General features: G+C 37.2%; 2 protein-coding genes across 6 annotated transcripts in view; one reads left to right on the top strand and one right to left on the bottom strand.

Annotated features, from left to right (window-relative positions):
• gdpd5b (glycerophosphodiester phosphodiesterase domain containing 5b) overlaps positions 1–16,530 on the bottom strand; it is a 65,588-nt gene extending 49,058 nt beyond the window's left edge. For 2 of the 5 annotated variants that reach the window (XR_007180261.1, XR_007180262.1), the window contains exon 1: positions 16,200–16,528. The gene's annotated coding sequence lies outside the window, so the exon portion shown is untranslated. Of the gene's footprint in view, positions 1–8,483; positions 8,579–16,199 lie in introns of all 5 variants that reach the window. The other 3 variants (XM_048159858.1, XM_048159860.1, XM_048159859.1) reach the window with 2 other exon arrangements.
• A 4,312-nt stretch (positions 16,531–20,842) lies between these two features.
• On the top strand, positions 20,843–24,475 carry serpinh1b (serpin peptidase inhibitor, clade H (heat shock protein 47), member 1b). Its single transcript, XM_048159861.1, is given in 7 exon segments — positions 20,843–20,981; positions 21,720–21,767; positions 22,276–22,889; positions 23,033–23,131; positions 23,222–23,454; positions 23,542–23,658; positions 23,660–24,475. Coding segments are annotated over 5 exon segments (1,218 nt in total). The 5' UTR covers positions 20,843–20,981; positions 21,720–21,767; positions 22,276–22,306; the 3' UTR covers positions 23,846–24,475.
• The last annotated feature ends 2,701 nt before the right edge of the window (positions 24,476–27,176 follow it).

Genomic DNA, 27,176 nt, shown 5'->3' with positions numbered 1-27,176 from the left:
TAACAAGAGTTCAGTATATGGAAATGACATACAGTGAGTCACAAACATCATTGTTTCCTCCTTCTTATATAAATCTCATTTGTTTAAAAGACCTCCAGAGGAACAGGCGAATCTCAACATAACACCGACTGTTACGTAACAGTCGGGATCATTAATATGTACGCCCCCAATATTTGCATATGCCAGCCCATGATGAGGCATTACACAAGGGCAGCCAGTATTAACGTCTGGATCTGTGCACAGCTGAATCATCAGACTAGGTAAGCAAGCAAGGACAATAGCGAAAAATGGCAGATGGAGCAATAATAACTGACATGATCCATGATATCATGATATTTTTAGTGATATTTGTAAATTGTCTTTCTAAATGTTTCGTTAGCATGTTGCTAATGTACTGTTAAATGTGGTTAAAGTTACCATCGTTTATTACTGTATTCACGGAGACAAGAGCCGTCGCTATTTTCATTTTTAAACACTTGCAGTCTGTATAATTCATAAACACAACTTCATTCTTTATAAATCTCTCCAACAGTGTAGCATTAGCCGTTACGCACAGAGCATAGCCTCAAACTCATTCAGAATCAAATGTAAACATCCAAATAAATACGATACTTGCGCGATTAGACATGCTCCATGACGAACACTTTGTAAAGATCCATTTTGAGGGTTATATTAGCTGTGTGAACTTTGTTTATGCAGTGATAGAGTCGAGAGTAGAGCCCGACCGATATATCGGCCGGCCGATATTATCGGCCGATATGAGCTAATTGCATTTAAATCGGCATCGGCGTTTATAACGGCCGATGAAACATGAGAAACATGTTATGAGTGTTGCATAGTTTGCCCACCAGAGGGAGCTCTGCAACTCCCCAGTTGACAACAGCGCCTGAAATCCACTACAGAAGAAAGTATTGTTGTACTCTTTGACGGTGAGTCTGTCGTTCGTCATGTGAAATGATTGTAGATTTAGTTCATACACTGTATATAAAAACAGTGTGGTAGTTCTAGCTAACGGTCCTATCATTATCACTTATAAATATTCTGTAACATCACTTACAGCTGCTAATGCATTGCTATATTAGATTACCCACAAAGCTAATACCATGTTTATCAGTGGAAGAGCGCGAACGTTAATAAGAGGTCAAACTATAACGTTAGCGTTTAACTTATTCTAAATATCTGCAGTGTTTCCCATTTAACTTATTTTAATTTTATTTTCAATTCATTGACATGGTTTTGTGGAATATTGAATTTGTTTGGTATAGCTCTTTTACTTTAACTTTAGTATTATAATTTATTACAGTACACACACAGACTGTTAAAACCAGCTTCAACTGGAAGTAAGTAAAACTGTTAAATGTTTAAAACCAGACTGTTTTTTGATCATTAAAAAATATATACTTTTGATGTGCAATTGTTTAGTCATTGAGACTGTAATCTAAGGCTTTTTTTAACATAATCCCTTCTGGAAAATGGTTTATACAGCCCACATACATAGAACAGGCAGATATTTTGCTATTGAATGTCGTGTAAGTGTAGTTTATAGGAAATGGGTCTAATATCCAGTTTATTTTCAAAATCAAAATATCGGTTTATAAATCGGCTCTTTTCGAGTTAATATCGGCATCGGCCCCCAAAAATCCATATCGGTCGGGCTCTAGTCGAGAGCTCTGGGGGGGCGGAGAGCGCGAGCAATTAAAGGGCCAGCAGCATGAATCGGTGCATAGTTAATGATGCCCCAAAATAGGCAGTTAAAAAAATTAATTAAAAAAAATCTATGGGGTATTTTGAGCTGAAACTTCACAGACACATTCAGGGGACACCTTAGACTTATATTACATCTTGTAAAAAAGCGTTCGATGGCACCTTTAAGACTGAAAATTGACAGACTTGTGCTGCAGTTACAAGGCTGTTTTGGCTGCCAAGGCTCCGCGACAGAAAACTATGAATTGAACAAACCGAAAAGGATGCATACAACTTTTGTGGTTGTGCAATGTATGCTACTTTTGCCTATCAAAAAGTTTTATTCTGCTTTGACTTTTATAACAACTTTATTTCTCAAGGTCTAATAGATAAACTTCCCTCAAGAGATTGGAATTCATCCAGTATAGTTTAGTCTCCAAACACATAAGACCAAGAGCAACTTCAGGAAAAAAAAAAAAAAAAAGCAAGATAAATCAAGAATGTATGCAGGACATTAAACCTGTGTAACACGTTAAACCATTTTAAACCACCATAACTGGCTCCCAACGTATTTTTGTGAATTAAGGAAATGGTGACCAAAAAAGGCTAAGTTCACACTGAGAGCCTTAATGATTTCCTTTTTTTTTTAACTTTAGATAGTGTGTAATGTTGCATATTTTCTGGTAATATTTTCTTTTAGAGAAATTGCTTTTTAAGGACTACAACAAACGGCTGGGAGAGACTACAACAAGCTTCTTCCCGGGTTAGTGACATAACTAACCATAAAATTTACACAAACCCTGCCACAGAGAACACGCAACAAAGGGGGTGAGGCCATGTTGGGCTGCTTTAGAGAAGAGGAAGAGTTGTTGTAGAAGAGTGTTGTTACCATACCGTCATTTTACGTCGAACTGCTTCACAAATTAGGGTAAATTCAACGCTGGATTTGCACACAAGATTAACTTGACGACACATGCTAGTCGATGAGTTGAATCAAATCTACAGCAACTACATAAATGTATCCACTAACCATTCAGAAACATCCTAGGGCTGGATGATTAATCAAAAAGTAATCGAAACTGACTAGATCCTTAAATTACATCTTGTAAAAGCGGTCCCCTTTAATGCTCAATTCTGATTTATTGCTCAGATCTGATTTTTTTGTATAGCTCTTCACATTGTTGTTGTAAATGTGGCCAATATCAATTTCCTGTGTGAACAGATCATGGTCCTGGACTGACCAAAATTAAAAAAAACAAAAAACAAAGACGAGGATGCAAAAAAAAGAGAGCAGAGTTTTTAAACATTTATGATATGAGCCCTCAGGTTTTGCTTGTATCTAGAGCTGTCACTGTAATACTTACGAGTTCTGACACACTGTCCTTCACTGACTAGACTACCTTTTGCAACCATCTTGATAACTTTGGGTATGTAAGATCTTTGAAGTGATTCTCATGAGTGCAGAATTGTGACGAATGTTGATCTAGAGTGATGTAGAATTTGACTGTTCAGACTGAGGTTGCAATGCAAAACATCTGACCTGTATTGGAATTAGGACCACATATCAAAGTGGCACAAATCTGAATTGAAAAGATCAGATTCCATGTGGTTTGTGCTGTTCACATGGTCATGAGAAAAACAGATCTGAGTCACATTCACATATGATCAAAAAAATGATGGGCCACATTTTCCTGCAGATTTGTAGCATTTCATTTATTCAATTCATTCATGTCAAATCTGCCTTTGGTGGTTGGTACTTTTTGGTGGTAGATGCTCACAGTTTTGTGCACTGACTGCAAAAGCTTTTATTTTTTTTTATATATTCTTGGATGCTATATTATTTATGGAAAAACAGTTCAAGTCCAATTAGGCTTATTCTGAAATGATGACAGAAATTGACAAAAAGTCCAAGTTTGATTGATTTCATACATCAGTTTTTTTTGCCAAAGGGTTCTCTTGTGAAGAAACGTGCCAACTTTACAGCGCAGCTCGCACAGAATTCTAATGAGCATGGCAAATCGCTGATGTGGAGATCTTTTAATTCAGAGGGTCCAAAATGCCAACATAGCACAACATTACACCGCAGTATTTTATAAACATTTTAGGGCTCATGACACAAATATTACAATGGAAAATGTTTACGTGACAGCAAAAATATGTTGCTTGTGAAACTCTGGACCACTATTAAAGTGACACAAATGACACATAAACCCCAAGTCATTTTTTAAAAGTCATTACCTCATGTCAAGATATGAAATGAGCCCAAAGAGAATACATGAGCATTGTAATCTACTACAATAAAATTGTATGAAAGAGAGAAGAGGCCATAATTCTTCATACTGTCAAGAAAACAACAGACCACTCTAAGTCATAACGTCATATGGCCAGATCCAACATAATTTGTGAGTACCGTCAAACAGGGGTAAGAATGAAGCTACGGCACATTTCAAATCAAATGATTTAGTGCAAATCCTAGTGCAGGTAAAAATTAATGTAATATTTATTGATTGGCTTTGTACAATAATGGGACTTTAGCAAAACTAAACTGTCTGTTTCCCTATTAAATAAAAGAAATGAAAGATTTTATAAATTTTTTTCTTGTTCGAGAAGCTCATATGTCATAAGAGGGAAGAAAAGACTAACCTGACTTCCATTTCATGCCGACTTTAAGCTAATCAAGTACAAATAAGTAGGGGTGTAACAATATATCGTGTCACAATATATCACAATATAAAAATGCAACAATATGTATCATGGATAGTGACAATATATATCGTGTATAGTTCACCCAAAATGAAAATTACTGTGTGAGAAAAAAGAAGTTTAAAGAGTTTTAGTGTCAGTACTACATTAAATTACTATATATAATGCTGAATATAATTTATAATAATGCAATGGGGGAATATTTGTGGCTTCTGATAATGCCAAATGTCTAATGTTACCAGTAAAAAGTGGCCTACATTATTTTAAATATATCTAGTGAGTGACAGAATGCAAGCATACTCGTCTAAAATAATTCTGTATTTCCAGCTTCAGAATCATGAATATTTTTGTCATCATTGACCTGTGCATTGGGTTACCAGCACCAAGCCTATTCATTTCCACCAATATAATAGCAAATTTAGCATTTTAATCAAAAGTACATTTTTATGTCTTGGAGTATCGGAATAATATCATATCGTGATATGTAATGAATTGTGACATGAGGGTATCGTTACACCCCTACAAATAAGATAAACAAGATAAACCATCTGACTGTACCTCATCCCTTACATGACATATCCATTTCTTTCTTATATAGGAGTTTAATGGGAATGTATTTCCAAAGTGGAAAAAAGCTAATTAAATCAGCGGTTTTATTTTAAATCAGTCTCCGCCATCTAAATGAATCAAAGGCTGGTTTAGGGACATATGGCAATCAAAAACAAATAAGCAAGTCTCTCATTTCCTACTAGTAAATGACTAATAGACTGTCATACCATAACAGCTATCATAATCATGATAAACCACTCCAGAATTGGTGAGGGTGTGAATTGGGTCACATGTCCGATGAGTTTCCTTATTCATTTTTCACTCACTGAGCACTGTCCTCTTGGGTGTAAAGTTCAAGCAAACAGTTTTCGTCATGTCTCACAGGACAGGACAAGGAGAGGACATCTTCAATGGACAAAAAAAGGCCAGTCAGCAGAACGCTGAGCAATGAGCGTCTAAAGGAAGACCTTGTTCTGACTGATCGAAGACACTGTAATAGATTTGAGTTAAATATAAGCTGCTGTTGCCTTGAACACGGACGTTAGATGCTGTCATTTTTCCACTTGATGTCTTTTTAGAAGAAACATACACTGTCAGGACACAGTGACTTTTTTAATTTTAAAAAACAAAGACAATTATTCACTGGCCCTAATTAAAATGCCATAAACACACAAAAAAAAAAAAGAAAGGAAAAAAAAATACTACCTATTAAATATGAATACAACTAATTTATCTGACATCTAGTTTCAGAAAGGAAAATTAAAGTACCCTAAACCAGGCCCAATTAAAAGTAGGCATTATTTAGAAGTTGTGACAAGTGACACAAAGCACTTTGCACAGACTCGCTACGTTTTACAGTGCTAAATGCCCATCAGTGTAATTATAAGGGTAGAAATATAGTGTTACAGATGCCTCCTTCCTCCCTGACTGGAGACAGTCTATGATTTAAAATGCCACCGATGAGAGCTGGGCAGCGTCTGTGTACTCAGGCTTTTTTAGTTACTCAATGGCACTAATTAAAAGCACCAGGTGGTGCCATTTGGGGGAAAAAAGAGAGACAGTTGAGGAACAAATGCCAAAAATGATAACTGACCTGCAAATTGCAACATATATTCACAAGTCTAAGCAACAATAACCAATGAGTCATTTGCTCAAAATTGTTCTTAAAATTACAATATTATAGTTCATTTTTAGCATCTCAAAATAAATATAGTATTCGGGAAGTTCATCTCCCATTTTAGCATATTACAATATATTTCCAAGTTAATTACGAGTATTCCATGCCTTCTAAGATGCCATCCTACATGGAATTTTACTATTAATTAAATTGCTTAAATCTTAAAAAAGGCTTACATTTTTTTTTTTTTGAGTGTACACAAATATTAGGTAAAATAATACATTTCCACTACATTCAAAAGATTGGGGTCAGTACAATTTTTATACTTTATTATTATTTTATTACTTTTATTCAGTAAGAATGCATTAAATTGATCAAAAGTGACAGTAAAGACATTAATAATGTTACAAAAGATTTCTATATCAATTAAATGCTGTTCTTGATTCTGAAGGACCATGTGACACTGAAGACTAGAGAAATGGCTGAAAATTAGAGAATAGAGAAAATCTGAAAATTTAGCTTTACCATCACAGGAATAAACTGCACTTTAAAATATATTCAAATATAAAATGTTAATATTTTTCAATATTTCTGTTTTTACTGCATGTTTGAGCAAATAAATGCCGCGGTGAACATAAGAGACTTAAAAAAAAAATTAGACTACAAACTCTTGAACGGTAGTGTATAAATTGCACAACTATTGATTTTTCAGTACTGAATTAAATATATACAGGTTTAATTTAGAATTAAAGGTGGCCTAGAATTAAATATTGAATTTATATTGGCATAGTTGAATAACAAGAGTTCAGTACATGGAAAAGACATACACTGAGTTTCAAACTCCATTGTTTCCTCCTTCTTATATAAATCTCATTTGTTTAAAAGACCTGCGAAGAACAGGCGAATCTCAACATAACACCGACTGTTACGTAACAGTCGGGGTGTACGCCCCCAATATTTGCATATGCTAGCCCATGTTCAAGCCATTAGACAAGGGCAGGACGTCTGGATGTGCACAGCTGAATCATCAGACTAGGTAAGCAAGCAAGAACAATAGCGAAAAAAGGCAGATGGAGTAATAATAACTGACATGATCCATGATAACATGATATTTTTAGTGATATTTATGAATTGTCTTTCTAAATGTTTCGTTAGCATGTTGCTAATGTACTGTTAAATGTGGTTGAAGTTACCATTGTTTATTACTGTATTCACGGAGACAAGCGAGCCGTCGCTATTTTCATTTTTAAACACTTGCAGTCTGTATAATTCATAAACACAACTTCATTCTTTATAAATCTCTCCAACAGTGTGTAATGTTAGCTTTAGCCACGAAGCACAGCCTCAAACTCATTCAGAATCAAATGTAATACATCCAAATAAATACTATACTCACATGATCCGATGTGTGCATGCAGCATGCATGATGAACATCTTGTAAAGATCCATTTTGAGGGTTATATTAGCTGTGTAAACTGTGTTTATGCTGTTCAAGGCAAGCGTGAGCTCCGGGGGAGGGGGAGCACGAGAATTAAAGGGGCCGCAACCTATATATCGGTGCATAGTTAATGATGCCCCAAAATAGGCAGTTAAAAAATGAATTGAAAAAAATCTATGGGGTATTTTGAGCTGAAACTTCACAGACACATTCAGGGGACATCTTAGACTTATATTACATCTTTTAAAAAGAAGTTCTAGGGCACCTTTAACAATATTCGCCTCAGGTTTTGGAACTGCAGTTAACAGTTAACAAAATAATCTCTCTCTCTCTCTCTCTCTCTCTCTCTCTCTCTTCCTCTGACATCTTTTACACAAGCTTATCTATGCACATCAGAGACAATATAGTTTTAATTACAGGCAGAAAGCTTAAAAATGACAGGGCATCCATCCTCACCCACACATTGTGCTAATGTGGAACAGCGCCATTTTTGAAAGATCAAATGTGGTTAATTTAATGCCCCATCATTTATTCAGGAGAGTAGTAATGGAGCTAAAGACATAACACCGTTCAGTGGTGCTCTTTAAGTAATCATTCCTCCTAAGCCAACTAATTGACTGCCTGCAATCGACCATCTTTGGTTAGAATTTACTCTTGTGTCATGCTTTCCCCCAGTTGTGTTTTGAGAGCCTTTTAAGGCTTTGTTCAGACTGGCAGCAAAAATCTGGCATGTTTTTTTTTGGCATATTGGCAAATCCTAACCCTAAACAGGGTGTATTAGTGTGGAATATCAAAACATGGAATTAAAACAGGATATTTATTGTTTTATTCCTAAAGCAATTCTTGATGCAAATTAAGTCAAATACAAAATCAGTGGCCGGCCTTGTATGAAAAGCGGGCTTTGCCATAAAAATTTGAAACAAAATGAAGGACTGAACACCTCCTACACATAAGGGACAGAGCAAAACGAACAACAAACCAGGATAAACATACTGAGTTCAGATGGCTTCACTCACTCCAAACAGAGGGATGCTGAGCTTGGCACGTTCTCCATCCAGCTGAACCCGCTGCCCTCCTAAATGCTAATGCTGAAAGCACAAGAATGGCCTAATGAAGCAGTTTGCAACAACCCCTAGTGATTATGTCCAGTGGACTTGTGAGAAGAAAGTAACTCTGGATCAAACCTTAATCATGCAGAAGGTGCTGAAACATTTCCCTGGAAAACCAGCACCTGACAAAGGCATTCGAGGCATGCGGAAACAGTAGGAACATTGTTCTGGCCGAAACGAGGGCCATCAAAGCCTTAACCCTTTCTGTGCCACATGAAATCTCAGAGGCAGTAAACACAGGTGCCATCTGTCCGACATGGAAACATGGGATACATGGCCAATTCATAGTTTCGGTCACATGTCTGCCACGGAGATCTGGAGGGCAAACGTCACTAGAATTGCAGCACAGGCCTGTTAATTTTTCCATCTGTTTCAAGCCACACATTTTTAGATCACCACTCAAAAGAAGAAAAACAAAGAAATGTGAACAAACTACAAGTTTGGGGCACTTGCAATCCATATATGCTTTTAGAAAATGGTTAATTTTCATTTCATGCTGACCTTAACGTGGCCTAATGTACTAAGTAGGGCTGGACGATTAATCGAAAAGTAATCGAAACCGAAATTCAGAACCTCTAACCGACGTAATTTTCCCATGTCGGTTATTTCGGTTTTTTAATCCTGTTAATACTTCCCCCTTAAAAACATAACTGCGTGTGTAGCCACGTGACTCCGCCCAGTCCAGTCAGTGGCATAAAAGCAAAACACGGAGGCGAACGCCGGTTCAACACATATGATGAATGATGATGGCGCGCGAGCGGTGAGCCTTGCGTCTTGACTAAACTTTGTCAGTTGTATTTGTTTTATGGTTTGGACATTCAAGCAATTAGACGATCGGATGTGTATTATTATATCGAGCTACCGCGCTCGCATAGATATATACATATATCTATGCCGCGCTCGCGCAGCTGCATGTGGCACGAACACTCATACAAACAGCTGCGCAAAACGTGAAGATCGTGCGCACACAGAGGAACGCAAAAACTTGTTGTCAGCGCTGTCCTGTGATTTATCACTAAAATAGCTTAGAAACTCAAAAGTTATAGCATCTATTTTTTCTACTTTTGAAGGAACTATTTACAACCCACAGCTTCACAATTAATAGAGAGACGGTATGGCTAATTCACACACGCAATCACTACTGGTACTGTGCTAATTTATCTTTATCTGATTTACAACGAGCAGAAACCTGTAAGAAATGTTACAAACCATAGATAAAATAACTGCTGATAGTGAGCTATGATGTCAGATCACTCTTTCAACAGGAAAAAAAATATCCCACCTTAATAGTCAATCATAGGCTATTTACAGTACAAACCTTGTCAGTGAACTATGAGGGCAAAAAAAAAAAAAAAAAAATCAGAAATAAAATAATCGTTCATTAATCGTAATCGAGGTAAAATGTTCAATTAATCGAGGTTTTGATTTTAGGCCATAATCGTCCAGCCCTAGTACTAAGACAGTGATACTACATGTGTTGCGTTCATTCAGTATACTGGGCGCATCTAACTGAACTGCTGCTAATTAGTAAGAATATCCTTACTGACCAAATAACCACAGATTTCTGCTGTTAGTAGTACTACGTTAAAAATCATTCGACACCAATCACAATGAACATTAAAGGGTTAGTTCACCCAAAAATGAAAATTAAGGGGGCTAATAAAGGCCTTCTGAAGTGAAGCGATGGGTTGACCGTACACATACTGCATAATTCTGACGCGATTTATGACGTAGGATGTAGGAGTAGTGTAAGCTTAGACGCCTCTTGCGGTTTAAACAAATAGGGCTGGGCAGCAAACTCAAGCTCATCTTCTCTTATATCGACATTTCTCTTTAAGATTTCTCGTTTTAGACTTCTAATTTGTGACTTTGTGACCATTGTTTTGTTTTTCTCTATCCTCTGACCATCTGCGTTCGTCATTGCATCATGCGTTGGGTCAGAGGTTAGGCTCACTCTTCCGCCACAAATCGATGGGTACAGCCATCTGCTGGAAGCTAGTTATTATAGCCTATAACTTATATTTAAATATGGATATTTTTCTTACAAAAACCCATCAATTGTGTTAGTCTGAAAGAAGATAGTCATATACACCTAGGATGGCTTGAGGGTGAGTAAATCATGATATAATTTTCATTTTTGTGTGAACTAACCCTTTAAAGACCCCCAATTTTCAAAGTGCACTTCATCAGATGCGGTTTCTTAAGAGGGTAGACATTATTCGGTCCACTAATGATGCAACGTTGTGCTTTGAGTCTCACAGTCTCGTCCATTATTCCTTGACATGTGGGAGGGGGGTGTGAGCTAATCAAAGACAGCACATGGCTCAGCTCCCACAGGACTGACAATAATAATAGGTCATCTCACAGCATCACCCGGCTCACTTACGATAAGGAGGGATAATTCAATGTTAAATCCGCCATGCTAGATAAATGAAGACTGTTTCCTTAGAAATGGGCGGAAGTGATTTTTCTTTTTACTTAGCTAACAGATCTTTGAATAGATCTTTATTCATCACAAACCAAAGACAATATGAAAGACAGGAAAAGTATATGTCGCAACATACAACAGTAATGGGTTTAATTTCAGTTTTTGGTCTGGTTTTGTTTCTAATGGCATTTTAGATGTGTCAATCAAATGGAATTTTAAATCTAAAAGTCTTCATCATAGTAGTATTCCAAAATATATAAACTTTCTTTAAAATGTACAAATGTGACTCACTCAGAATTAACTGGTAAGTGGCATTGATATTAATCAAGTCAAAGGGCAACGATTAAGCTACAGATTACAAGATTAAACATAGCAAGGTTATCTGGCCCAACAACTAGTGACAGTCACAGATGTAGGTTATGATTGTACTGAAATGATCATCTAAAGTACCTAAAGTGATTTACCCGATTAAAACATGTTCGTGGATCAACATCCTTTTGTTGGACTTGCAACAACATTCCTATTAATGACTGACCCCCAGTTTCACAGACAAGGCTTAAACTAGTCCTATACTAAAATGCTTGTTTGAGCTGTTTTAACTGAAAGCAACTTGCACTAACATATCTTAAAATATGTCAGAGCCATTGTTTTGTCTCAAGATGGACACCAGTAATGTTTTTTTCTAGGGTATATTTATAAAAGCTACTTAAATGCTCCAACTGAATTAAGGCCTAATCCTGGCTTAGCCTAAGATCTGTGAAACCGCCCTTACATGCATAAAAATATTTTAATGTTTATCAGAATTTGGTCACATTCTGACAATCTATGCATCATATAAAATAAAGAACCTGAATGGCCAAACCAGAGTAAGCCATCACTACTCTGGTTTCTAGAAATCTTTTGAATATTCAAAAGCCTTACACAGTGTCTACACTGGACGTGACTGTTGTTACTCGCACATTTGTCCTTCATGTCAGCACGTCATAAATAGAATAAGGCATCAGTTTACTGTCGGAGATTTGTCACTCGCATTGCACCGCATCCAGTGTAGATAGAATCACTGTTTATAATAAGTTTTATTGTTTTTAGTCACGTCACTCACATCCTATTAGAGTATCTGGAAAACTATGATTAATTGAATATTAAATATTTACCTCTAAGAGCTTAAAATTATGAGTGGCTCCAAGACCAACAAAGGGATGTTGAGGGGGAAAACAGATGAGATCATGTCACCTGGCGTCAACAGAAAGGACGTATCTGCGTGCCAAGCAAGGGGAATTCCAAACAATAAAGTTTGTTTACAAAATCAATGTTGATGTTGGAGCAACACAAAATGTCTTTTGGCATTCCTTGTGCTAAACTTAAATGTAAATGTCAATCTGAAAAGCATTCAAAACAAAACACTATTTTGTGACATACTTGTAAAATGTAAATCTAAATTAAATGGACAACGTTCATAGTTATGTCCCAAATGACCCAATATACACTATGTAATTATGCACTATGTACATTCATGTAGTGTATAAATTTTATAAGGTTATTTTAGCCCCTCTGCTACGTAATTAAAGAAACAGTTCACCCAAAAAAATGAAAATTATCCCATAATTTATTCACCCTCAAGCCATCCTAGGTGTATATGACTTTCTTCTTTTAGCCGAACAAAATCGGAGTTATATTAAATAATATCCTGGCTCTTCACAGCTTTGTATTGGCAGTTAATAGTGTCCGAGTTTTTGAAGCTCCAAAAAGTGCATCCATCTAGCATAAAAGTAATCCAGATGACTCCAGTCGGATAATAAATGCCATCTGAAGTGGGTTTTTGAAAGAAAAATATCCATATTTAAAACTTTATACACTATAATCACTAGCTTCCAGCAATGGCCGTATGCTTGTTTATGTGAGAGTCAAGTTCTGAAAGGAAAGGAAAGGAAAGGAAAGGAAAGGAAAGGAAAGGAAAGGAAAGGAAAGGAAAGGAAAGGAAAGGAAAGGAAAGGAAAGGAAAGGAAAGGAAAGGAAAGGAAAGGAAAGGAAAGGAAAGGAAAGGTGACCTCTGACCCTGACCATAACTTTATTTTTTTTAATGTTTATAATTTAAAGTACGTTATGATAAATACATTGATTGTTGCATATTCTTGCAACATTTCAGCCTTAAACAAATTATAAATCTTAGCTAGATTATGTTCATTACCTGCCTAGCAATGGATGTTTATGCTGAAATATAATTAAATAAGGGTTTGTATTTTTAAAAACATGTATCGCTGGTCGTTATGTGTAATGAGTTGACTCACGTGATTTATGCTTCACCAAAAGTGCCACAAAAGTGAAGCCAAAGCGCCTCGATCGCCCCTAGGTGGTTGTCCCAGTATAGGTCATATACCCCACCCCTCGCCATGTAATGTAATGGGACGTGAGACAAACTAAACAATTATATTACACTTTTTTCAAAGATGGATTCTGTCCATTAAAGGCTTTGATGCACACTGGTTTTCACGGTGCATCGTGGCACTTTTTAGGGAGCAAAAGTTTCAGTGCACTGGTAGGATTTTGCAAATGAGACAGCCCTTAAAATGGCCGACTCCCTGATCAGTGCCCTGACTGCTGAACTAGGGAGCTACTTGAGATGCACCCTTCGTTTTTTTTTTGGTGCATCATCCGGGAATTTAAAGGCCCACTGAAGAGTGTTGGAACGCGCAGCATTATTCAATGTGTTGATGTAATTTCAACTGAAACAGGAAGACAGGGCGATATTTTGAACAGCCCTGCCCCTTTTTTAAATAGGCAAAAGCGTTTTGTTTATGTTACAGCTCAGCCAGAGCCTCTGTAAAACCTCTGTTTCCTTCTAATCTCTAACCGTTTCTCCTTCTAATGTCCTTTATATAGCTTTAATATACCGCATTCTGTGCAGAATTTAAATGGGTCCGATACCTTTCGTGGTCTGAGCAGACTCGCACATATGATCCGCACTGTGCTCTTGTGTCTCTGGACCGGAGCAGACAGTGCTCGTGTTGCGGCAGTTCATGTGACACTAACGCAAAAAAAAGACTTCATTCGCGTCAAAGGAAAGCATATTTACACTGTCTAAATCGTTCCCTATTCTCTATATAGTGCATTATGTGCCATTCACCATGTAGAAACTAGTAAATGTGTGAGCAAATGACTGATTTCAAGTGTAGGAGGGGGCGGGACTTCAGATTCTAGAGAGCATTTGATTGGACCGGAGATTTGACGAGAAACTGAAGTGTGATGTGATGTCATGAAAATCCGTGATCCACTTTAGCGGAAGTGAGAGACTGTAAGTTTTGAATGCTTATATCTCCTAAATGCGAATTTTGTCATTGTTTTGGAACACACCAGCTTATTCATAACCTTAAAGGATTAGTCCACTTTTAAATACACTTTTCCTGATAAATTTACTCACCCCCATGTCATCCAAGATGTTCATGTCTTTCTTTCGTCAGTCGAAAAGAAATGAAGGTTTTTGAGGAAAACATTCCAGGATTTTCTCCTTACAGTGGATTTCAATGGCTACCAACATATTGAAGGTCAAAATTACAGTTTCAGTGCAGCTTCAAGGGCTTTAAACGATACCAGATGAGTAATAAGGGTCTTATCTAGCGAATCGATCGGTCATTTTCTAAAAAAAATACAACAGTTTATGCTTTATAAACAAAATATCGCATTGAACATACTTTCCGCTTCCGCATTCTTCATAACGCTTACGCTGAATGTTCTACGCCTTCCCTATTCTACTTACGGAACGAACGCGGCGCCAGTTTCGTTTTTTTCTGTAACTTGAATAGGGAAGGCGTAGGACATTCAGCGTAAGCGTTATGAAGAATGCGAAAGCGGAAAGTACGTTCAATGCGATATTTTGTTTATAAAGCATAAACGGTTGTATTTTTTTCGAAAATGACCAATCGATTCGCTAGATAAGACCCTTATTACTCATCTGGTATCGTTTAAAGTCCTTGAAGCTGCACTGAAACTGTAATTTTGACCTTCAATCTGTTGGTAGCCATTGAAATCCACTGTAAGGAGAATAATCCTGGAATGTTTTCCTCAAAAACCTTCATTTCTTTTCGACTGACGAAAGAAAGACATGAACATCTTGGATGACATGGGGGTGAGTAAATTTATCAGGAAAAGTGTATTTAAAAGTGGACTAATCCTTTAAGGCTAACATATTCATACTAAAAGCTAAAAAAACTTAAATTTTGATTTCAGGGGGACTTTAAAGTGTACTTTTTCTATTTGGAATTGCCAGTGTGAACACACTGCTCGCACTATTTATTCTAAAAAAAAAAAAAAACACATCATAAAATTGTGCATAAGTACGCAAAATGGGATGCACCTCATGTTTTATCTGATGATGATCCTAAGGACATAATTTGGGCGTAATGGGTGGAGATATAAGGTTCAACCACACCCTAACCCAGGGGTGGGCAAACTCGGTCCTGGAGGGCCGCTGTCCCTGCAGAGTTTTGCTCCAACCCTAATCAAACACACCTAACCAGCTAATCAAGGTCTTCATGATTACACACAGGTGAGTTTTATCAGGGTTGCAGCTAAAATCTGCAGGACAGTAGCCTTCCAGGACCGAGTTTGCCCACCCCTGCCCTAACCCTACCCATAACTCTATCCCTGCACCCATTAGATCCACATAGGTGCTGGAATAGGTCAAGCTCAACCCATGACGTGCAGAGAGGGGGAGCAGGACGTCATTTGGCTCTGCAGTGAGCACAACTTGGACAAAGTGCGAGAACGCCATACTGTTGCTATGGTTACAACGCGATTTCTGTTACAGAGCATTTACCGAATTTGTAATCCAACTTTTGTGGTTAATGAAATATTTTAAAGTCCAACATATACATGTTTAAAAATCAATACTGACTTTTAATATCCACCAACTCAACTTTTTGTTTTGACTTCCATTGATGGCAATTTTTAAGACCCCCCACCGCACCCTGTCAACATCTGCGTCCTTACAATACGAACACCTGGTTGCCTTTGAATATTACATAAAGTGTTACTTTTAAACAGATAGTCTTACATTAATTTAATACAATACATCTAGGGCTAAACAGTTTTTTCGCTATTTAATACTTGGTCAGCGGTTAACGAAGAGCGGATGACGAAATGAAAACAAGAAAAAATCAATAACAAGTTTCTTACCTTATCTAGATGCGTTTGCCCTGTAGTTGTTTAGCTGGTGAACTCTGGGGAACGTTTCCTGTCTTCCTTCCTTCCTTTCTTCCTCACCTAACGGGACAGGTAGCCAACAACTGACACAGCAACTCAGTCGAAGGATATTAAAAGAATATGAGACTAGATTAAAAGGCACTCGCACTGGCAGACACGATAAGCACTTTGAGAAACAATAACCAAAAGTGTGTGAACTAAAAGGGCATGCTGTTTGTTTGTTTGCTCGGCTCCGGTTCTTTGTGCTGTCAGTTGAGTGTTGTACCTGCGCTCGTGCTAATGGGAGTGAGACAGCAGCAGTCCTGTCGATTGCTTATGGGCGGGGCCGATGCGCTGTGGGCGGGGCCAAATGCTGCTCTGTCTTCTTGTGCTCCCTACTGTCCAGTATGAAGGAGAGTCAAAATTATCAGTGCTATGAGCTAAAAATACAACATTTGTTATGTTTTTGTGTATTTAGCATTCGTTTGTAATTACGTTATTAATTGTAAGCTGTCAAAAAATGTATTGCAGTAGCTACTGGATTATTACAAAACGATTATTCTGTTTTATTTAAACAAAGGCTTTTAATGTAATACTCCTATGTATAGTTCTTGTATAGGCCTACACTTATTTTTCATTATCCTTTTTAACTTAATTTTTATTTAAAGGCCATTTAAACTATTCTTCTAACTGTAAAAAATGGGGAAGAAAAGGAAGAGTCTACCCATGAATTTGGACAGCGCTGTATGATACAACCGCTTTCTTTGATCGCCATCTAGTGGTCAACATTGTGTTTGCTGAAAAAAAGTTTTGAGTTATGCAATTTTTTGTTCTTAGTTCACGGGCAAGGTTATCTAACTAATTACCTCAAAACCTAAAACATACCAAGGCACATTTTGGGATTAACACCTTAAGAACTAATCATTGTGACTTCAATTTGTAAAAGTGACTAAGGTCACAGTCAATTACTCCTTATCCTTGATGATGACTAGAGCCTGTTCATTAACGCAACACAGAAAGGCCCAGAGACATTGAAGGGCATTGCTCCTCATCAGTCTGAGCATACGATTGTCCTCCATTTGGTCACGACAGAGCCAAAATAATACTTAATAACTCTCACCTATAGCGCATAAATTAACTGTGTAGCTACTTACTGAGGAGGTTTGCCTACATTTTGTTTTTATTTTTTAATTACGGTGCTATGAAAAACTGTACCCACCCTGAAAGATGTAAAAGACCCTTCACAGCAAAAACTATAAAGATAACTAGGCTATAACAATAATAACGACATTAGCCTCCACACCAGAGGACCATTGCTGTTTTTTAAGAGCGTTCTGCAGCTTTGTAGTCTGCCGCTTTAAATGCTCGAGCTCTTTAAAGGGTTAGTTCACCCAAAAATGAAAATAATGTCATTTATTACTCACCCTGTCGTTCGTTATACACCCGTAGGACCTTCGTTCATCTTCAGAACACAAATTAAGATATTTTTTATTAAATTCATTCACAGCAATGGTACTTCCTCTCTCAAGATCCATAAGGTACTAAAAACATGTTCAAATCAGTTCATGCGAGTTCAGTAGTTCTACCTTAATATTATAAAGTGACGAGAATACATTTTGTGCGCCAAAAAAAGACTTTTCAACAATATAGTGATGGGCCGATTTCAAAACACTGCTTCTGAGCTTTACGAATCGAATCAGTGATTTGGATCTCCTATCAAACGGCTAAACTGATGAAATCACGTGACTTTGACGCTCCGAGTCACTGATTCGATTCGCAAAGCTCCGAAGCAGTGTTTTGAAATCGGCCCATCACTATAATGTTGAAAAGTCGTTATTTTGTTTGTTTGTTTTTTGGCGCACAAACATATTCTCGTCGCTTTATAATATTAAGTAACTACTGAACTCGCATGAACTGATTTAATTATGTTTTTAGTACCTTTCTGGATCTTGAGAGTGGAAATGTCATTGCTGTGAATGCAGGCCTCACTGAGCCGATTTAATAAAAAATATCTTAATTTGTGTTCTGAAGATGAATGAAGGTCTTAAGGGTGTGGAACGACATGAGGGTGAGTAATAAATGACATTATTTTCATTTGTGGGTGAACTAACCCTTTAAAGCAGGATGGATTCTGATTGGCTGCCAGTGTTTTTATCATTCATCAGCTGGAAAAAAAAACAAATCGTTCTGAAAGTGATTCCAACGATAACATTCCTCTGTGCCGTTTTCATTACAGTTGTGGTGTGGACTCTGTTATTATTTTATATTTAGAACAATTTTTAAAACTATTTTTATTGTTATAGTTATCATATTTGAGCCTTAAAGGTGCAATGTGTCAAATTTGGGAGGATCTATTGACAGAAATGGAATATAATATACATAACTATGTTTTTGGTGCTGGATAAAGACCTTACATAATGAACCTTTATGTTTTTATTAATGAGTCATTTCTATATACATACACCGCGGGTCCCCTTACATGTTAAGGCGGCATTTTGCGCCGGCATGTTTCTACAGTAGCCCTAAACGGACAAACTCCTCTACAGAGCGCGTTTCATCACTGTGTTATTCTTCTTCTAAATTGTTCATGTTTTTAGAGGCAGCTTGCATCATCACTAGCTACGTTGAATTCGCACAAAGAAGTAGTAGGCTATAGTAGTAGTTTTTTCTGGTTTATTAGAAGCAGAGACCGTTCTTTGTTAGAAATAAGAAGAAACTTCATTGCTTGACTGGCTGCTCTCCTCTGTTTCAGATGATGACATCTTTGTCTTGTGTCAGCCATACAGCCACCGTAGCTTCTCTATGTGCTTCTAAAGGGAGGGATAAAATTTACACACTGCACCTTTAAGAAAAAAATTTTGTCTTGCAAATAAATAAATTAATTAATTAAAATAAAACTTGTGCCTCTTAAACACACACACACACACACACACACACACACACACACACACACACACACACACACACACACACACACACAAATAATCTAAAAACGAATGGGGGTTCCAGATCAGATGATGGAAACGTTTGATTGCTGCAATGCTGAAACAACACAATTACATTTATAATATTTTATATGATTTGCATGAATTCAGGTAATTAAGGAAATTAATTCATCTGTTTTTGCACATATACCAATTATGCATAGTTTTGCAAAAAAAAAAAAAAAAAAGTTCTGTTTCTCTTATAAAAATCTATTTTCCCATTCTTCGATAAGAAATTAAAGATGTGCAACACTGGAATAAGTTACATCAGCTTTTGAGAAGTAACTTAGCTTGCATCTTACATCATACATATTTGGCACAGCCCCTAAGCTCAGCCCATAACTCAATGACTGCTTTGTGCAGATTTTCTGAGGTTCCTTGAGCATATTCCTTTAAACAAATAACTAAAGTTAGCTGTAGCAAATAAGACATCAGATACTGAAGTGCTGGTGGAAACGAGATGTTTAAAGAGACTCCGGTAAACAACTGATTGTCATTAGCAGCAAAGCCATGTTTGATCAACGCATACCACACACAGGTGGTCAGTAACACATTTTTGTGCGTATCAGGCAAATGTAGAAATTTATCTAATAAAAAATCTGAACATTTTAGAGCAATTCGAGAGTGTTTTTTTTTTTATCTTTAATGGATTACTGCATGGATTACTTTAACTTATTTACACAAAGAAAGAAATAAAGAAAGAAAGAAAGAAAGAAAGAAAGAAAGAAAGAAAGAAAGAAAGAAAGAAAGAAAGAAAAATAAAATTTAAAGTGGGCCGTATGCCTTTTCACCTTTTCAGGAATTTATGGATTAATCCAGCCGCATTATTGGGTGTGTATCATTATGGGTCAGAGAATAGGTAATGAGGTGGGGGGTATGCAAAATGCATTTAATGAAAAAAGTAAAAGTTGCATAAAGAAAAAGTGAATATGCAAAAGAGTAAGTTCAACAAAACAAAAATGATTGTTTTTGATTACCACAGCATTATACAATTCAGAAAAAAAGCTCAGTAAATTGATAAAAGTTAGTTTCAAATGTATAGTAGCCATTCCTGCACCACACCCATGGCCTGGAAAGGAATTTACGGTTTGACGTGGCAGTGTTGGGGGAGGATGTGAGCTGGGGAGCATGTCTCTGCATCCCCCGACAGAAGAATCTAGAAGGAATGTTGACAAAGATGGAAAACTGTGATTAAAACAGTTGTTTCATATATCCTGCAGTTATTTGTGTCATTTATCGACAAGCAGTCTTTTTAAACTTTATAATCTAGCATAAAATGCACATTCTGTTCTGCAAAACACTGCCAACTCAGCAGAGCAATCCTGTGCTCAGTGGTAAAATGCAACACAGGACAAAATATTATCATCTTCCATTACACACTTACTGCCATTAAATAAGATTTTTCATAGTTTTAATAAAGATGACACTCGTTTAGTTGCAGTGTTTAGCTATTTTTTTTTTTTTTGCAGATTTCAGAAGGCTTTAGGACCTTGCAGTGGAGGAATGTCAGAGTTGTGGTCATTGGATCCAGAGGGAGGGCTTTCTCCCAACTTCCCCAGGAAAGCCAGACATCCTCATTTGAATATCCCAGCTCCAGCTTCTAGAAGTTTCTTTCCTGGACTATAAAGGCCTCTGCTTCAAACACTCTGCAGCAAGGCATCCAAGAAAAGAAGAGGAGCACATCTGAGAAAAGAAGAGGAGCACATCTGAGAAAAGAAGAGGAGCACATCTGAGAAAAGAAGAGGAGCACATCCACGAAAAGAAGAGGAAAACATCCAACCAGCTGTCCAAGGTAATTACTAAAAGAAAAAGAAAAAAGCTTTTATTGCACAAATATTTTTTGGGAATTGCTTATTGTTGCATGTTAAAAAGGCTGCTGCACACAGGGTCAGAGAATACTCTTTTTTTTACTCTTCTTACTGCTTTTTTCAGTCTGTTTTGCATTTTTTAAATGTATTTACAGGCAACTTAATCCATAATCCACTAAGGTTGTTGATTATTTAGCTTTTTTCAAAAAAGGGGAAAACTAATTTATTTTTTATTTACTTTTGTCATCTTATACAAAACTAGTCAAGAACAACAACAAAAACTGATAAAACACCTACAGGTCAGTTTATGCATTGCACAGTTATAGGGTGTGTAATAGTAATAGATTTTTAAAAAAATATGTTTAGTTTCTTTTAGCGATGCAAATTTGTGCAATCTTTTTGTTGTTTTTGTACACTAAACTGTAAAGAGTGATCAAATTTTTCCATTGGGAGTGGTTTTATGCGATCACTCAATCAGTGCTACCCCATGCGGGTCTACTGTGGAAATTCTGATTGGTTGAAAGTTTCTCCCTAAGATCTTCTAGCCAATAAGAAGAGTCTTCGTGTCTTTCTTTCTCTGTGTGCATGAAGTAGCATCAGACTTCTCAAATTTCTGCTTCAAATCGAACCTTAATTAAGACGAGAAGCAAAGAGTTCAAGTTTTGCATTATAACAAATGTACATATTTATGTAGATTACCCAATGCACCTCTTGTCTTTCAGAGTGAAAATCGCAATCGTTGACAACTATGAATATGAAAACATATCAAGGTATCCCAGATGATAAAAATCAACATACAAAGAAGAAAAAAATAATAATATGTGAATAATCAACCATGCTGACTTACATCTTGTGCTTATTAGTGGATAAGGACACATTACATCTTACAACCTACTTTACCCTCAAGTTTTAAATCGCAACATGCAACATAATATTTAATATTTAAGTGAAAGTGATTTGGCACATTTCAGAACTTTATAAAATGAGCAGGCTCATGTTAAGCCACACATTCCTGTCTGATTAGTCATTGCCGTTGCTTTTGTTTAACTGGTTCGACCTAGAAAACTTGACCTACAGGCGTAATTTCTGTAGGTTTACCAATTTAGGGTGCATACATTTCAAAAACTTCAATTAAAATACAAAATTATTTCAAACTGATATGATCAAACAATTCACTATGCAGCCTTTTGTTCCTAAAACAAACACATAGACATTTTTAAATTAGCATTGGTGAAGAATTGGTGAATTTGCACTCAGTATCACTTGTCGCCCCTCTAGGCTTTCATTACTACCCAAAAATACAGCAAGCATGTGGGTATCCAACTTCATTGCTCTGTGCCTTTTGGCTGTGGCCGTGTCCGGTGAGGACAAAAAGCTGAGTACCCATGCAACCTCCATGGCAGACACCAGCACAAACCTGGCCTTCAATCTCTACCACAATGTCGCCAAAGAAAAGGGACTTGACAACATCCTCATCTCTCCCGTGGTGGTGGCCTCCTCTCTGGGCATGGTAGCCATGGGGGGCAAATCCTCCACTGCGTCCCAGGTCAAGAGCCTATTGAAAGCTGACGCCCTGAAGGACGACCATCTGCATACAGGCCTGTCTGAGCTTCTGAGCGAGGTCAGCAACCCTCAGGCCCGCAACGTCACGTGGAAGATCAGCAACAGGCTGTACGGCCCCAGCTCCGTCAGCTTTGCAGAGGACTTCGTCAAGAACAGCAAGAAGCACTACAACTACGAACACTCGAAGATCAACTTCCGTGATAAGAGAAGCGCCATCAACTCCATCAATGAGTGGGCTGCCAAGTCAACTGATGGAAAGCTGCCAGAAATTACCAAGGATGTGAAAAACACAGATGGGGCTATGATCGTCAATGCTATGTTCTTTAAACGTAAGCATTTATATTAGCGTTTTAAAATTAAGATAGATACTAGTTCCAGGAATGTCCATACAATTATATTTAATTATTGACTTCTTCTGAGAGAGTACTGACTATAATATTAACCTAATTTAACCTCGTTTCTGTTTCCACAGCCCACTGGGATGAGAAGTTCCACCACAAGATGGTTGATAACCGTGGTTTCCTGGTTTCCCGCTCTCACACGATCTCTGTTCCAATGATGCATCGCACAGGTAAAAGAAGCAGCTTATCTTGAAGTCTCTTACCCAAAATCTACTATACTTACAAAAGAACTAAACAGTGTTTAACTTGGCATTTTGCAGGCGTCTACGGCTTCTACGAAGACACAGAAAACAAGCTGTTTGTGGTCAGCATGCCTTTGGCACATAAGAAGTCCAGCATGATTTTCATCATGCCTTACCATGTAGAGCCTCTGGAGAGACTGGAGAAACTGCTCACTCGCCAGCAGCTGGACACCTGGGTCAGCAAACTCGAGGAGAGAGCGGTCGCCATCTCACTGCCTAAAGTTAGCATGGAAGTTAGCCACGACCTTCAGGTAAATTATATTTGCTATATAGTTGGTTGCAAACCACAACTAATGTTTTATGCATGATGCATGAGCTTCTTTTTCCTTGCATTGCAGAAACATCTTGGAGAACTTGGTCTTACCGAGGCCGTGGACAAGTCTAAGGCAGACCTGTCCAATATCTCTGGCAAGAAAGATCTTTACCTCGCCAATGTCTTCCATGCCTCTGCCTTTGGAGTGGGACACAGAGGGAAACCCATTTGACACCAGCATTTATGGTAGTGAGAAGATCAGGAACCCCAAGCTCTTCTACGCTGACCATCCCTTCATCTTCCTTGTGAAAGATAACAAGACCAACTCCATCCTTTTTATTGGCAGGCTAGTTCGTCCTAAGGGTGACAAAATGAGAGATGAATTGTAACTTTTAGGATATTTGAATTCTATTTTGTGATGTTTAAAATGGTATTATTATTGTTAATGGTGTGGCTATTACCTCATGTGACTATTCCAATGGATTATCTGTGTTTGGACAATCTAAGTGAACCTGTCAGTACAAAAACATCATTTTAAGGAGATTGGTGGTATACATCAGGAGCAATGCAATGCTATAGGTGAGGAATTAGAACCCCACAAATGTACCCAGAGGTTTGACATCAATTAGTTCATGTGCATAATTCAATCAGACACTATACTTACATTAAGTGTAGTGTCATTGATGTTAAGCTGTAGTATTGTGGTTTTTATGATTGTGCTTGTAGAAGCCCTCTTTATGAGTATGTGAGATCTGTGTAGGGTTTGCCTTATCTTTAATGTTTAAAGGGAAAAGGCAGTCCTATTCAAGTGTTTCTCAAGCACAATTGTAGGTTCTTTGATTTCACTTCCATCAAGAATTCTTGACTCCTGCACTGATGCCTGTCTTCTAAATCCTCCATTTTGTTAGATGTCATGTTTCATTGTCTTTACCATACAGTATCTTTTGAGAAAGTGTGATTTTTTATATATTCATTTTCCTTCTGTTTTGTTTTTTTCAATAAACTGAAATGAAAATATATATAGTGTCCTAGATTTTTTTGAGTAACACTTCACATACATAAATATATAAAATAAAAGTCACACTGAATGACTAAACATTAATAATGACAGCACATTGTCATTTGCTCTGTCATTCCTAGTAGTTTAATCCCAGTCATTCCGCCTGGTTTGATGTGGCAGATTCCTCTGTGCTGGAATGTGGAGCTTTAGCTGTGTGTTTATAGCACTGAGGGCTTAAATTGTTGTCTCACCTCCTCACCTGTTAAGGGACACAGATTTCCCAGACAGCCTGCTGTCTTTATGGCACCATAAACCCCTAAACCACAAAGAGCACATCTGACGTGGGAAATCAGTTATCAGTTATTTCCTTTCACTAGCAGATCCGTCCTGTAGGCTGAATGTGCTAATGTGTGGACGTATACAAAGGAAGGATTAGTGGCTGGAGTGAAGGGTTCTCACGGTGATATGGGCAATCAGGAGAGGTTAAAGAAATAGCCAAAGCGGACATTTCGTCAAGATAATGCGTAAACATTGTCACGATAACCCAGAAGACAATGCGGTTCATAAATGAAAGCAACCCGTTTAAGGAATATGATTAAAGAGATATCTACTAAATCCTTGCTTTGTGTAGCATACTGTAGGACCACAGTGCAAAACCTTTATAACAGGGCCATCTTGTGGTAAGCAACAAAACTGCAGACAAGACGTCATGTTCTCAAACATTTTGTTAGTGCAACCTTTGAGAAATATTTCTCATCAAAATATGATAAACGACAGATGCACAATCAGATTATAATAGCCTACTATAATATCCAAAAACAACTTCATACTTTATGTGTCATGGGCTAACAATTCATTTACACAATTCATATAGCCTACTCTTTATATATGGTTTATATGTAGCCTATGTTTGTTTGTGTGTGTATATATATATATATATATATATATATATATATATATATATATATATATATATAAATGCTGTCACTGCTTAACATGAGGCTAAAAATGGGCTAATTATCGTTGTCCAATGGTCAATTACTGCACTCAAATACTTGTATAAAGTTATGTAGTCGTTATTTAGTAGTTTGAGGCGTGATTGTGTGTAGCCTACGTTGTGTTGTGGAACAAAACGTGAAAGTTAAACACGTAGCCCACCTTTGATTTATTCATGAATCAAAACGCCATTTTATAACCCACAGGAAATACTTGAGGGAAACTGAACGCTCAGAAATGTTCATCATAGCGACAAGAACTTTAATCTGGTGCTTGAAATCAGCAATACTGTAAAACATAGCTAATAATATCAAACAGTGGCATCGGTGGCCTACGTTTAAGAGTTAATAAATTCCTAGTTTCTGCATTTACTTGTGTCACGCGTAGGCTACACGTTCCCCCAGGTGTGCGCGCACACAGTTCAGAAACCGTGAATATGATGACTCGTCTGTTTGGAAATGGTGGAAGTGATTGTTTACTGAGGCTGTCCCATAGCTGTCATTATAGCCTATATTGCAAGAAGAGACAAAGCAAAATAATTACTTATTCAGCTTAGCATGTTATTGTCTGTACATAAAGAAGTTTATATTTTGCTATCATGAAATTGAATGATTTCTACAGCTATCTTTATCCATACAATTGTTCAGAAAATGTAACAATTATAGACTCTGAAATTCATTATTTATATCGTACAGTGCTTATATACATGTTTAACAAACAATAAAAAAAAAAAAATGCTAGGAGCCTGTTGAGATCTGACTGGCCAAAAGCATTAACTCCCAAAAAAAAAAAATTAGACAGTCAGAAAAATGTAACATAATGTAACATAGTTTGATTAACAGAAAATGCAAGTTATCATTTTAAACAGCTTATAAGGCAGTCAATCCCTCTCAGACAAACCCAGCCTACATGTTTAATACAACTTAAACTGCACAGCAACTTAAACATTTCATTTTACATCCAGTACAAGCACATGTGCTTCATCAGAGAGAGAGACAGGACCCTTTATTAAACTGATTAGTCTGCTTTAATATGACAAATAAAAGCAGTTAGGCATTAGTTTTGCCCTGTTTACTAAATGTATGGCAACTAATATGAAGTATCCTGCATAGTATAAATAATTATTTTTGCATAAATTAATAGAACTCACAGAATTATTGCATTCCATTTTGTTAATCAGCATACACACAGTCACATTTGTGAAATTTCTGTCACTATTAGCTACTCACCCTCATGTTGTTCTACATCCGTAAGACCTTTGTTCATCTTCGGAACACAATTTAAGATATTTTTTATAAAATCCAAGTTTTTTTGAAACCCCCATAGAAAGCAACGTAATTACGTCATTCAAGGTCCAGAAAAGTAGTAAAGACATTGTTAAAATAGTCAACGTGACTACAGTGGTTCAACCTTAATGTTATGAAGCGACAAGAATACTTTCTGTGTGTGCAAAAACCACTAAAAAATAACAACTTTATTCAGCAATTTCTTCTCTACCCTGTCAGTCTCGTACACAGTTAATGCAGTAAACGCAGTACAGCACTTCTGTACTTGCGTCTAAATGCCGGTCAGTATTGGCCGATGCCGTTTACGTGAGCAGCAAGACGCATGCGTGTGATGCAGGAGCCAGCCAATATTGAGCCGGCTTTGGACGAAAACACGGAAGCTTTGAACTGCGTTCACTGCGTCAACTGCATAGGAGACTGACAGAGTAGAGAAAAAAT

The sequence above is a fragment of the Megalobrama amblycephala genome, linkage group LG16, assembly GCF_018812025.1.
Source record: "Megalobrama amblycephala isolate DHTTF-2021 linkage group LG16, ASM1881202v1, whole genome shotgun sequence".
Lineage (NCBI taxonomy): Eukaryota > Metazoa > Chordata > Actinopteri > Cypriniformes > Xenocyprididae > Megalobrama > Megalobrama amblycephala.
This window is presented reverse-complemented; position numbering and strand designations above follow the sequence as displayed.